Genomic DNA, 15,102 nt, shown 5'->3' with positions numbered 1-15,102 from the left:
GGGACTTAATTTCATGCAGTTGCAGTTCAATGCGCAGTTCTGATCCTGTTCTGTACTAAATTGCAAATGCATCTATCACTGGCCTTCTCATGGATCTTTATTTAAAAAAATAAATAAATTTTTTTCATCTTAATTGTAAAATTATTTGGGTTACTGTAAGGCAATTGTGAAATGTTTTGAATTGGCTTTGTTCAAATCCTGCCACTGCTCTTTGTCACTGTTGCTCTTCAAACTGTTCAAAGTACTCTCTCTGACTTCATGACTCATCTTGATGACTTCATTTTCATTATATCTAATCCCAAAGTCTCACAGCTTTTTGCAGCTAAATGGATTTGAGTATTCTGCTTTGTCACAATAAAATGTAATTCCAAGTGTTTTCCCTGGCTTTTACTGCATAAGGATACTGATGCCTGAAAGGCCAGTGTTGTCACCATTTAAAATCCTGGGTGAAAAGCACCATCTTTGCAAGATTCTGAGACAGTGACAACCCTTGTCAACAAGCGTCAATAAAACCAACCAAGAAACTAAGCTAGACACACATTTATTTTGAGTATCTAGCTGATCATGTTTCCAACAACATCATTCTTTCCTGCACTACCTTCCAACACATTATTTTTCACCCCTGCTTGTTGTGGTTTATCTGGTCTTTAGGCTTTGGATTCCTTGCAGCAAAAACTGTATCACCTATAAAGTGTCAAAATACTTATGAAATTATAAAATAATAGAAAACAACACCAAAAAACCTCCAAAAATAGAGCTGAAGATCCTAAGAGCCTAAGGCTGTGCAATGCTTGTACCACAGTTCCATCTTTAACCAAGATGCCTTATATTTTACATGACTTGCTACATTACCTCTGAGCCAACAGGTCTTCACAAAGAGGCCTAAAAGCATAATTTTAGGGAACATCTTAAATGCCAAGAAACAGAAAACAATTCTGAAAAACAGCCAACCAACAGATAAATCCTGGATATGTTTTCAAATGACTCTGCCTCTAAACTTTTCCCTCTGGAGGTGATAAGTGAAATAGCAAGTGAAGAGAAAAAGAAAACTCAGAAATACAAGGTAAAACAAAACCAGAGAAGCAAACAAATAAAAGTCTGTTCACAACCTGAAATGAGAACTATTTTGAATATGGCATATTTCCTCCATAAATGTCTGTGCTGGCCATGGGCCTACGGGCCCCATATGCAGATTTCATGTCCTCCAAATTTAGTTTATGAATCAGGAGTACGATGCACAATTTTTTCCTATAGCACAAGCAAAATGAACATCTGTTCACTTTTTGCCACGTAGGTTTATATCTGTGTGGGTGGGTGTGAACAGAGCTCTTGATGTGTAATATTCTTCCCATCTGCACACCAGGTGGCACTGCATAGTTAATCAGAAGATAATAACAGGCATGAGGAGATTACTTACTTTTTGGGAAAGAGACAGTAAATCAATCTCACAGGGTTTTTTTAAAAAACAAGGTACATCAATGCTTGGACTTTTAATTTCTTTTTTTGGTGTGTAATTTCATTCCAATCAATGGAATCATCTGATTATATTATTGTTTGAATGCTATGTTAATTAACTATGAATGACTGCAATTATCACAAAGGTTCTTTCCACAAGGGATTTAATTTATTTCTTTTTTAGGTACAGTTTTAACCCTTGCAAGCAGGATATACTATTTAGGATACATCCAAACAACAATCTGTTTAGATTTACTCTGTATGCTCATCTAACCTACTATTTCACAGTATTTAATACAACCTCTGAATACCCTAATAGAATAAAACTGACTTTATAGCAATTCAACATCACAAGATGGAGGAAGAAACAAGAAAGCTTCATTACTAGCTGCATTTGCCCTACAATGAGAAGTTAACTAGAAAGTTAGTTTGTGCTGCAAGTTTAAGCCTACAGACACTAAAGTGTCTAAGCAATTTCTGGGAATGGGGGCTTAAGATTTTTTTAAATATTTTACCAAATAAAACTATCTTTGAAGATATATTTTCATCTGAACTTTATATAAAGAGAATGTAAATGTTGTATAAAACCTCTATGTTATGGTAAAATGTTACAGAATAAGGATAGAGGTTTGTGTAAAAGTCTGCAGAAAATATGTTTACGGTGATAGCCTTTCTATATATTTGTCTGAATGTCACATGAAACGTCCTTAAATACTGTAAATATTTAGGTCATTCATTTTCATTCAATTAAATAGTTGTATAAAAAAATTGTTTTGTATTTCCTCTTTCAAAAAGAATATACAATGCTTTGTGGAGTCTTAGAAGACAGAACCACAGAATCCTATTTTCCAACGAAAGTAGCTGAACTTCAAGAAGGGTGAGTAATAAAAGCCTAGTATTTCTGCATTTGCTCTGATAGCCAAGCAAGACACATACACATAGACATTCTCTGTAAAAATCATAAGTATTCTACCCTGAAAATCAACCAGGAGACACAGTAATACAAAGTGTTCAGACTACTCTGTTCTCCATAAGATACCCTTCGCTGCTGTACTTTGCTGTCTCTGAGGACCATGTGCTCTCTCCTCTAGCCCCTCACCCTATCATTGATTTCTCCTTTTGCTCTCAGCATGCCGATTCGCTGTTGCCCTGAGTCTCTATGGTGTTTACAGAAGGCAGCAACTGATGCGAGACTTTTTTTTTTTAATAGCAAAATTTTCAAAATGATTTGTCAGCTCAATCACCAATTCTTCACAAACATTTCTTATCAAAAAGCAGAGCTGATTCTAGGTAGAGCATGTTGAGTGTAATCTATCAAATCTGGAAAGGATTTTTTTTTTTTTCTTATACATAAGTTTAGAGGTTATTTTTAAAACTTTGCAAGTTCAATTGGGAGGTTTAATTCATATTCATTAATGTTTGTGAATAACAAAATAAAACTAAAAGATCTGTAACTGTTAGATAAACAGAATTTTAAAATGAAAATTTTAAGGACTCTGATTCTACATCTCTAATTCTTAATCGGCATTTTTAATTGCCCATTGAAATAAGGCTGAATAAGTTTAGAAATTGCACCAAGCTAAATGACAATGAAAAGAACTAAAAAATATAGTCGAGACTCCCAGAATATATTTAACAGGTTGTTCCTCCCTTTGTACGGCTGCTGCCTTTTAGTCATGTGAAAAAATTCTCATGTGTGCTATTGTCTATCATTACTTTTGATGTAAGAAGCTGAGATTCATGGACTACCCTTTATGTTAGCTGTAATCTGAAATCAGGACTGCTGGAGAAAAACAGAAGAATGGTCTATCTCTTGGGTCCTTGTATGCAAAACACAAGATACGTCTGCTGCCAGATGTTGCAAAATATACATCTTTGTAGAGAGGAAACTGAGAGGACATGAGAGTAAATGATGGACAGGGAAAAGGCAATTCATGTATTGATCCTCTAGAAATAAACGGAAGTACAGCATTAAGAACTAGCCGGATGAAACACAGTTCAGATAAAGCAAAAACCAGGAAATTGAATGAAAGAACTACCAAAAGCAAAAAAGGTAACAAGCAATCCTGTGACTAAGATTCACCTACAATTTGTTCTGAGGTTCTGCTATCAGAGGGCAGCATTGCCTTCCAGTATGCCATTGCCCAGATTGGTCTCTTTCATTACCACTTATCCAGGTAACTATGAAAGCTTTTCCTTGGATCCAGTCTTTGCTAGTTCAGCGTATGTCTTTGTAACCCCAAATTCCACATCAGTCTCTACAACATTATACACACAGCCACAGCCTACTTGGGAAAGATAAGACAGTGCAAAATAAAATAGTATGGAGGTAAGGTGTGACTCAAATTGAGATCCTAGAAGTTGCCAAAGGTTCGTGACACATACTGGCCATCTGTTCATTTTCAGGTGTAGTACAAGTTGTTTTTCTGAGCTTTAAACAGTGACTTAAATGCACCAGACCTACTGGCTGGAGAGAGTCTTTCACGTTAAGATAAGCCATCATAGTCTCAATGCCTCAGTAAGCAAAGACTTGAAGCTAAGTATTTTTTTATTATTATTATTATTTATTTTAGAGTAAGGCTGTTAACCTGTATCCCTTTGTGAACTTCTTAGGAATTCTTTACCCTTCGGGTCTGAAACAGAGCAAATATGTTGACTAGAGCATACTTTTAACACCTTTCCAAACAGCTCTCACAAAAAGCCTTTGCTATTCATTTTTCTTCAATAAGGTCACTTGCTAGAAGTGATCAAACCTCAGTCACCTATGCTTTACCTTTTATAGACGCAGCTGAGGGGTGTACTTTCCCTACCTCATGCAACACTCCCACAGAGCAATGGACTTTTTCCTGATGCATAACTGTGTGGAAAATAGCTTTCAAATTTCTCTTTGCATCTCCACCTGCCCTTATGCAGCTGGCTATTTACAAGTGCTCTTCCATTTCATGAATCACACATGGAGTCTTGTACAATCCTGACGGACAAATTCTTGAGTTCCGTATCATTTGCAAGACTAAAGGTGTGCTCTTCAAAAATCACATCACTATGACAAAATCCTCTTACAGTGTACTCCCTCTTCCCAACAGGGACTTCATCTTCTTTTACACACCCATTCACTTTTTCTGTCTTCTGCTAATAGGGAAAATTGAAAACTACCATGTTAATTTCCCATCAAGGTACAGATTCATTCAAAAGCAAATTACAACCACCTTTAAAAAAAAAATCTTCTATTTTATGTAAGTGGTGTTCTCTAATTATTTTACTCCCATGATTCAGGGTAATCGAATGCAACATTTCATTGAATATGTTTGTTCAGTAGCCAAAGAACACAAAACGAAATACAGTACAGACTCATTATGGAAAAACTGCTGCTGTTGAGAGTTTATAAATGCTCTGTTGCATTAATATAACTAACCCTAGAAATCTGTAATCCCTTGGTTTGTCCTCCATCTTTCACTACCAGTATGCAAGGCCACATTACTGTCCAGTGTCTTACACAGTACTGTAAAAGAGAGATGACAGGCAGACATGAGGGTACAGAGAGGGACCAACTTCATCATGAATGCAAGGTAGCTTCCAATAACAAAACTTTGTAGGAACACATAATCCTTCATTAGCATTTATACCCCCTGTTTCCTAATACAGTCAGTGAACACATGGTTTACAGGAGAATTACGCTTCACATACCTTCTCTTGTTTATTAAAATTCTGGCTGTGTCCCTTTACCTAGCATCTGTATGGCACAATGTTGTCTATATGTATTTCTAACAAAAAAATACTTTATATCAGGACAAATTTATTAAGGTCAGAAAATAAACCCACATACATAAAACAAACATTCCAATCCTATGTGTAGTGCTCGGTGGTCATTTTCGCTAACCTTTAACTGAACTGTTATTTTAAATTTCCAAGTCAGAAATGCAGGGGAATCATGCCGATATTCCAAAAATGACTGATAATTTTTTCCTAAATGTGAGACTCTCAGAAAACAAATGTTTATTTATGAATTAATCCCTCATTGGTGAGATTTCACAAACCAGTTTGAAAGACAGATGAAAACAATAAAGAAGATAAGTTGGACCATTCCCTTGTATACAATTACATCAAAATATGACACATCAGAATTCCTATACATGGAAGGTCTCTAACAATGTGAGGATTTAGGATTATATAAATCACAATGTTCTGTACTATAATCACATGACAGAATAGACCTGCAAAGCTTATTATACTGCATAACCAGATGGTAAACAACAGTTGTCGCTGTACTAAGAATTACATCTCTGTAATCAATAATAGGAAGGAGGAACAGTTGGACAACTTGTTTCCTATTATGTTCACTTAGGCAACGTCTAGATCAATAAAGAGCATTAAGCCTCATACCAACTGTAAACAATGCCTGCTCAACATGCCTATCATATGGTAGCGATGGGTCCAGCTGTACTTCAAAATACTAGTAAATGGATAACAATTCTAATCTAACATTAAAAAGAAGCAATGATTCAAATAGCAGGCAGGTGCGGGACTTCTTTAGCATATGAGAGAAGACAGACCTATGATGCCAGTTTTAGTATAAGTCAAAGTCAGCTTATTTTTTTAACCCATCCCATAATTACATTTCACTACAGCCTATCTGAAGGATGTTACATGTTTTATATGGAGGAAAGAAAAAAGCAACCAAGCATGGTATCACTAGCTTACATATAGACTCAGTAATTATGTGGGTATAGTAAGCTGTTCGCAAAAATTGAAAACTGAATTTGTGTATCGCTCCAGGCCAATATGGCAATTAATTACAAATAAGTTTTCACTTCATCCATTTTTTAACTATTTAAACAAACAATAAATCATCCCAATCAGCTACATTCTCGTCTTACTTAAAAATCACATAAATGTGAAAAATTTAACAAATAACTGTCTTAAGACAGCTAGCTTTAGCTTCCTGGTTTTTACATTTTCCTTATATTTCATACTTCCATAATGCATCAAATTGAAGCTGTCTCACATCATGCTATTAACACAGATACAAGTCCCGGATTATTCTTAGACAGTCATTCAATTTCAAGATGACAAAACACAGGACAGACAGCTCTTCTTACCTATTCCAATAAAGACTGCTTCATAGCCATCTTCTTTCAAGGTACGGAGTGTCATTCCATGCATTGCAAGGCCTTTACTAAAAATTATCTGAAAGAATTAAAGGTTACTTGCTTTTAATGTGATAATGTGAAAATAATTTCTATCATGTCCTGCATACAGGCATCTTGCAGGATCTTCTAGTGAACAAACAAAGCAAATTAATTTTTTTTCCCCCAAGCCAGGCTTAAAAGGCCAGACTGGCTCTGATTTAAGCAAGTGGCCCAAACTAGCTATGGGTAAAAGGTACCTTCAGATCATCCTCAGATGGGGACCACTACAGGCTAGCTTGGTTTCTGCTGCAAGCTAAAAGAGTTAAAGCAAGCTAAACAAACAAGTGAAGCCTGCCTATGGAACATGGTACTGAAGTAAACCTGGAAATGGCAGTTTTCTACTGTGAGTAAATCGTTGTATTCAGTGCTGACTACAAAAGGTTCTATTCCCATGTGAAAATCAGAAGGTAACAAACATGATGTGGAAGCAAGAACCTCCTTTAGGGAATATGCGCTAAACAGATCACCTAGCACACCAACCAAAAAACAAGCAGTTTAGGTTATTGCAGAAACATTAGTGATAGTATGAGCCTCTTACAGGGAAATAAAGAAAAGACATGACGCTATTCTGCATTAACAGGGGTTCTGAACAGAAAACCAAGCAGTGTTTTCCCACACAGTATCAGGCAGTTGGTAGGCCTCCAAGTGTGCAGAATGCAATGTACTTTAGACTCTCTGAACTTGAATGTCTTCCACCAGTTTTTGTTATATCACTTGTATATTCACTTTACAAAATGTCATGCTCTATTGTGTAAGCACTATACTTTGTGATCTTAACAGTTTAGTCTTCATGTCATTGTATGTCTTGTTTGTTATTGAATCTGCCTATATTCCATTTAATATACTTTTCCTATTGATGGGGAAAAAAGGCAGATGTAAAATACAGTGTAAAATACTTAAAGCGCTGACTTTTTTTTGTCTTTGGAGATTTATACTAAATTTTATCAGAGGTGCAAAAGCCATGTACAGTTGTAATCCTTTCAAGAACACAGACTACATCTTCACTGGCAACAAAATACATTCCATAAATTGTCATTACATTTTTTTATCCTATTGTGTACATATGTTATGAAAACCTAATGAAGGAATTTAAACGGCAATACTATTTTATGTGGGGATTCATAATATTCCTAGGGCCTAGCTCTGTAATCCTTATTCAGCTGACTAATTCTTACTAATTTCAGTAGAATTACTTGAATAAACAGCACTACTGAGCATTTACACAATACAGCACCTTCCACCACAGATCTGAAATGCTTTAAGTAAACACCAGAAAGTATTTCCAGCTTATAGAGGTATAAAACTAAGGTGTTTAGTTAACCAGCTTGCCAAAGGGTCAACTGCAAACCAATGGCAGAGCTTGGAAGCAAATTTACATTGAGATTCTCTGCTGCACTTCAAAACAGCGGAGGACCTGCAGGTCAAGATGACATGGTGGCTCTATCAGTCCATTCTGGAGACCCTGTCATAACAGGGAGCTCTGGGGAACTGAGTTTTGCAGGGGGTTCCCAGGAGCCTATGACCAGCAATTTTGTCCAAAATTGCCTCAGTGCTCTCATTTTAGCCCCATTCCTAACTCAACCTCCATTCTGTCCATCTTTTCAAGGGTTGCAAAGGGATCTTTAGAGTAGAAAAATAGACCTGTAGCATTTAAAGCCTTATCTTATATCTTACCAGCATTTTTATAAAACCTGGACAGGATGAGGTTCTCACTTGGGTCTTGTGACAACAGTCTACTGCTTTTACGATATGAACCAACATGGAAGATTCCAAGAAGAATTTCTTGCTTCACTGAACACTTTAGTATCATGTTAAAAATATATTATCCCTCCTGGTACTCAAAAATTTGATAGTGATGCATTCTACATTCGTAACTTCTATTAGAATGTGCAGCAGTTGTAAATACTACCTAAATCTTCAGCTCAAGCCCTAAATTAACAATAAAGAGATGTTCCCATTATCTATAAACAACACACATTTGTTTAACAGAATAATGCATAACTATTACTTTCCAAGAAGTTGAATGACTGTTATTGTTTATAATAGATGATCATGTTAACACTTTAATTTGATGCATTTTATTATAAAATAAACTTGGATGCAAGACTGGATGATAAACCATTAAGAAAAAACTCAGGGAGAGGGAACAAAAGGAGAAATATCAACTGTGAATGTTTTAAGTAGTGCCAAACTTGCATGAAAAAAACTTGATTAAAAAAATCAAATCATTCCAATAGCTACATTGAACCCCTAAAGCAATTTAGGAATTTGTTTCTTACAGACAATTAATCACATGCAGGCATGCCAGATGAGAACTATTGATTGCCCTTTTCCAAACTAGTGGCATTCAGACAGGAGACAGACAAATGCCCTGAGCAAGAGGAAGCATCTTCCTGCCTCTGTCTAGCGTAGCTTTTAATCGTTCTTTACTAATGTGCATGACATTTTGCTGTTAATCTTTGGCACAGTTCTTGTTCTTTTTTCTTTGAGCTATACATAGACAGGATACATTTTTCATTACCTTCACTCCAAGATCCTTCATAAGCTCAGCTTCAAAATTCACTACATCATACGGCAATCGGAACTGGGGGATTTCGGACGTACTAAAACAAATAAAAATGCTTGTGAAATCCTTCCAGCTATTAGGAAGAAAGGATTTTTTTATTTGTTAAAAATTCAATACTTATAACAAACCTTCGTTAATTTTGACGTATGTGAATGGAAATGTGCTGAAGCTTGACCATTGGCTTTTTTAACTTGTTAGAGTGACAAAACAGCATTATTCAGCCAATGCTAAAAATATAGGCCAGAAAGGCAGTACCTTGAGGTCAATCCTGCCCACACTTCTAGGTAACCATTTAACATATGTTAAGCTTGGGTCCAAAAGAACTTCATCTCTGTTCCTTTTGTGCACCAGAATATGTAACACTAAACAAAATTAAGACATCCATTTCAGAAAAGATCTCATGGGTATTAAAAGCAAAGTGATCTTCTAGCAGTAATTCATTAAGCTATCCAATAAGAAAGAATCAAATTTCCTATACATTTTTTTAAAAGTGTTGCATATGCTATTTTGAGCAATGGTATTTAAAACTGTACCCTCCTCCATTTCTACTTCATAAATTTTTTATGATCTTTCAGGATGGACAAAGTCGGTAATTTTCTATCAGCTTTTGGTCTCAAGTCTGCTTTTTGACTTAATGTTTATTAGCTGGCATTTTTTCCTCCTCGGAAAGAATAGGAATGACATCTTCAAGTTCCCAGAATCACAGATCTCCTATATGGGAAAACTGAAGTGCCAGCACAGAATCTCAGTTTGTATCTACTGGTACAGATCTTTCTCTCCAATGAAATGACATCTACTTATGCCAGTTCAAAAACTCTGCCTTGAAATGCATTACAGGAAACACAGTGAAGTTCTATTTTAGATACTTCTGTTCAATGAAGATAAAAAAATCTGAATATGCAGAAAAGTGAAAGTCTCTCCCCAGATATTTCTAAGTATGTTTTCAAATTAAACATAACAAAGCACTGGCACAGAGATTCACTGTGGCTTTATTTTACATACTGTTAGTGACCACACCACCTTTAACATCTAACTTTGACAGCCCAGAAGGATTTTATTTATTTTAAGTTGCATCAACTTTAATTATATTGATAAGAAACTGGTGTTCCTCCTTATCATTTCTAATATTGCCCTTTTTTCACCTTTCCTGAACAGTGTGCAATGAAAAGTGTTCTAAATACCAGATATAATGAACACGTCACGATAACACAACTTTCATAGGTCATGCTAAGTAAAAAGGTGTCTGAGGCACAAACTAATGTATCAGTATGATTCTGCAACAAAGATTCAATAAAGAAATCTAATAAAAAAAGGAAAATTCCATTTTCCAAGCCACCTATATATCTGTTGAAGGCCTGTAATTTCCATGACATGCTCCCAGAACAGCACTGGCTGTGCTATGTCACTGTCAGAATTTGTAAACAGTTTTTTGCTCTTATTAAACATTTACTTAGTTTTGTGCTGTGGAGTATACCCACGTATATGTACATATAAGTTCATATGCAAATACACACAGTTCTGTGGGGACACATGCACGCATATTTATCGTGAAAATAAGCATTTTATGAAAGTCAACTGGTACATCAATAATTCTGATACAGTTTCTTTCAGCAGCAGAAGACAGTCTGACTCTGCAATGGAGAGACAGAGCGGGAGAAGGAAACGGGGCAGAGGTGCAGGAGGGATGCAGTGGATGGGAACGGTGTCCCACAAATTCACTTCTTCCTCAAATCTGATCCAAGTTAGAGGTGCTTGGACAGGTGTTTGGTGTTTCCCAGTGATCTGAAATTACTTTTGCTCAAGGAACACCTCTTTGGCCTAGTGAGAGAAATATTTTTGTATATTGTAAACCAGTGGCATAGCTAGGAGCACAGGCAGTGAAGCTTGTTCACAGTCTCTAAATCAAAGCGAGATCTGCTCCTGCCTACTCTACTATAAAGCACAAATTTTACACAACTGGTGAAATGCAGGAAAACCTCCCCGTGAATGTGAAAGATTCAGCCATGTTCAGACAACCACAGACTTATGCTATGTTTAAATATCACACCACAGGAACTGCAATCACGAGACACCTTTCTGTTGTAGCAATATTATTAAAGTTAGCTATGATGTAACATGCATGTGAAGGAACATCCTAGTTAAAAACACTTAAAAAAAGGCAGAGCGAACTGAAAAAGGGCACAAGCACTGCCCCTCCAAACAGCTGATTCCAAACACAAAATTAATTTGGTCTTGTTAGCCATTTGCAATAGTTTATGCAGCCTTGAAAATACACCCATTAATAACCCAAACTTGTTAAAACATGTACTTCAAAGACTTACAAATGCAATAATAGATGATTGCTGCCACAGGCCAGCCTCCCTTCTGTTCCAAGATTAAAATAAGGACAAAAGGAACTGATGCCCTTAAACCTGATGTTAAACTTTCTACAATGAATGGAAGTAAAATTTGACCTTGATTGCTATGTGTTTTTTAAGACTCAAAAGAAAGAAATACATTTCAAAATGCACTGCTCGACCATTAAGGATACTAACGGAACAGGCAAAACTTAGTGTAAGGCTTTGTGGAGTAGAACCAACAACAGACTAAGCTTTATTTTAAATTCAACTTAAAACATGAAGAACAGATGCAACTTAACATCACATTGCTTCAAATATGGAAGCACATGGTAAGTAACTGCAGCACTGTACTGTAAGCACTGTAAGCAACTGCAGAAAATACTGTATTATATTGCTGAGTCCAACCTGAGTCTAACCTGTCACCAAGTAAAGCTTCATTGTTAGAAACATCTCATTATTTCTTACTACTTTACAGCAACAAAATTCATTTTAAATCTGGTATTTATGAAAACATGTGCTACTCAACAGGTGAGTATTTCATATACTAAATTTGCAATCCTCTATGGCAACCAGTTCAAGTAAAACAGCTCCAGAGTTAAATGCCTATGTATCAACACCTTGATAATTAGAATCATAGAATCATAGAATTGTTTAGGTTGGAAAAGACCTTTAAGATCATCGAGTCCAACCATCAACCCAACACAACCATGCCCACTAAACCATGTCCTGAAAAGGTAGAATACTTCTGAACCTCACTGGGAAAAATGCAAGTAATCCGTTCAACTTCTCCAGCATTGATTCTCTATCTTCCAGAGCACTGAATAAGTATTTCACATTACGACATTATGGATCAAATTCATTAATGGTTGTCTACTGATTTCAGTGATGCTGCAATGAGAAATACAAGTGCATCACCCTTCTTTCTCTCTCTGTTTCTTTTCACTTTTTATTTTGTAAACACTTTAGTGTGGTTACATCTTCAACATGTAAAATTTCTTTTTGATTTTGAATGGGTTGGTATCCACTAGTCAGTTTCTGAAATATTTTATCTTATATTTAGGGATTCCAACAAACTTACAAGATACAATCTCAGCCATTGGTAGAGTGGTAAAAATTCATCTCTAGTGTAGAGGACATGACACCAAGCAAATATCCGCCAAGTGTTTACCATATGGGAAAACTGCAAAGGTACTGTCCTTTGAGTATCAAAGGACAGTCGGTAGAGCAGAATTTGTTGAAGGTTTAGAATTGTAGGGGGTTTATTTCACTCTTATGGTATGGTTTACTAAAGCTGCAAGTCCAGGCATACATGATGGATTTTTTCACTGTCACCTTTATTTGCATAAGGTAGTTCATGAAAGCATTATAAATTTAAAAATCTCCATTAAATTAGTATCTGTCTAAAGCATTTTAAACATCTACTAATTCTTTCACTATATAGGGCTACAAGTACTTATCTTGTTTTAAAAGTTTTGGATAAGGGAAAATGGTTCCTGACATAATTTTCTAAAGTGTTAATTTGATAATGTCCTGGTTTGGGCTGGGATAGAATTAATTCTCTTCCTAGTAGCTGGTATAGTGTTATGTTTTGGATTTAGTATGAGAATAATGTTGATAACACACTGATGTTTTCAGTTGTTGCTAAGTAGTGTTTAGACTAAGTCAAGGATTTTTCAGCTTCTCATGCCCAGCCAGCAAGAAGGCTGGAGGGGCACAAGAAGTTGGGAGGGGACACAGCCAGGGCAGCTGACCCAAACTGGCCAATGGGGTTTTCCATACCATGTGATGTCACGCCCAGTATATAAACTGGGGGGAGTTGGCCTGGGGGGTGGATCGCTGCTCAGGAACTAACTAGGCATCAGTCGGCAAATAGTGAGGAATTGCATTGTGCATCATGTTTTGTATATTCCAATCCTTTTATTATTATTATTATTGTTATTTTATTGTTGTTGTTATTACTATCATTATTAGTTTCTTCCTTTCTGTCCTGTTAAACTGTTCTTATCTCAACCCACAAGTTTTACTTTTTTTCTTTCCCGATTCTCTCCCCCATCCCACTGGATGTGGGGGCAGTGAGTGAGTGGCTGCATCGTGCCTAGTCGCTGGCTGGGGTTAAACCACGACAGATAACAATTGCACCCTGGAATTTTAGAGGTCATCTGAAACGAATATAGGAGATAGCCACCAGAGTTTCAGTTAAAGCTTGCCTGTAACTGTACCTATTTTAACTCGAATGATGAATTATTTAAATAAAAAATAAGTTTTCCAGATCTGAAATTTTCTACTCTCTTCCTTTGGTAAAGCTAGAGGGATCATGTATAAACTATGTTTGCACAAAATTTTTTGCTATGCTTTCTACAATCATTGGAAACAGTGCTTTGTTGTCATTGTTTTTACCTTAAGCCACCAGCATACTCCTGCTTTTCAAATATGGTGATGTTCGAATAGCCCAATCGAGCCAAAAAGGAAGCACAACTTAAACTTGCAGGTCCTGCACCAAGAAGAGCTATCTTCACATGATAGGCTTCAGGCATATCTTCTAGAGGAGGTAAGGAAGGGTTTCTGATCTGAGGAATATTCATAGCTTTGAACACCTGAAAAGCAATACATTCAACAGGTTACATACTTTACACTCCCTCCTCAAATTTTATTATGAATACCATGAAGGAAGCTTCAGCTAGTACCGTCCCCATTCATTGATGTATTATTGCAGATCGCTTCATAACATTATAGGGATTCCCAAATGGCATGATGGGTGCATTTGTGAGGGATGTTGTGGATGCAGGGTTTGGTCCTTCTATGGTTCTTTTTGTCTTAAAAATGTCTGAAGTCAGATCTTTGACTACTGTAAATTTTACAGAGAAGATGGAACCAGACTATGAGTAACAGAATAATATTACAACATCAGCGAGACGGCAGAGAATCTCTGTAATACCAAAAATCTCCTTCCAAAGAATGTTCAGATTATTCCTACTGCTAGAAGAGTATTTCTGTGAATAACACAAAGGATTTTAATGCCAGTGAAAGCGGCTTTGCTTCTTCAAGAGACATCTTGTGTGATCCTGGATAAATCACTTATGGCTTGACTTTTTAGAGGTGGTAGGTAACCAACCTTACATGGTTTTGAAACTTTTTTTAGAAACTGCCCCTAGTCTTCAGTGCTGTATTTCCAAAGGTAACCCATGCTTTAGGTACCTTCTCTTAGGTAATTCTAATAGGATTTATTTCATGTTAGTTGCTGATCTATTTCAGATATTCTCCACTTTTTAATTGGGTGTCCAAAAGTTGTAGGCATATCTGAAAGTTAGACTGTTCTCCCTATGCCTCAATTCTTCACTTGTATAATGGTGATGATCCACTCCATTCTGTTCTTCACTATTAAAAGTACTTTGGGACAGTCTCTGACCACTACTATGTATTTATACAGAACCCAGCACAATGGGCTCCTAACCTAGCTGTAATGTCACACAGTTTATTTCAGATTTGCATTAAATCAATTCTTTGCTCAGGCATACAGGTAAGAGGCTAAGGCAGAAATAGTCCACATTCACTGAGC

General features: G+C 36.4%; 1 protein-coding gene across 2 annotated transcripts in view; it reads right to left on the bottom strand.

Moving 5' to 3' along the window:
- DPYD (dihydropyrimidine dehydrogenase) overlaps positions 1-15,102 on the bottom strand; it is a 368,019-nt gene that overhangs the window by 232,511 nt on the left and 120,406 nt on the right. For both annotated transcript variants that reach the window (XM_052801600.1, XM_052801601.1), the window contains 3 exons: positions 13,944-14,140; positions 9,163-9,244; positions 6,552-6,639 (listed from right to left, as the gene is read on the bottom strand). In XM_052801600.1, coding sequence (XP_052657560.1) covers positions 6,552-6,639; positions 9,163-9,244; positions 13,944-14,140 — 367 coding nt within the window. The remainder of the gene's footprint in view (positions 1-6,551; positions 6,640-9,162; positions 9,245-13,943; positions 14,141-15,102) is intronic.

The sequence above is a fragment of the Harpia harpyja genome, chromosome 11, assembly GCF_026419915.1.
Source record: "Harpia harpyja isolate bHarHar1 chromosome 11, bHarHar1 primary haplotype, whole genome shotgun sequence".
NCBI lineage: Eukaryota > Metazoa > Chordata > Aves > Accipitriformes > Accipitridae > Harpia > Harpia harpyja.
This window is presented reverse-complemented; position numbering and strand designations above follow the sequence as displayed.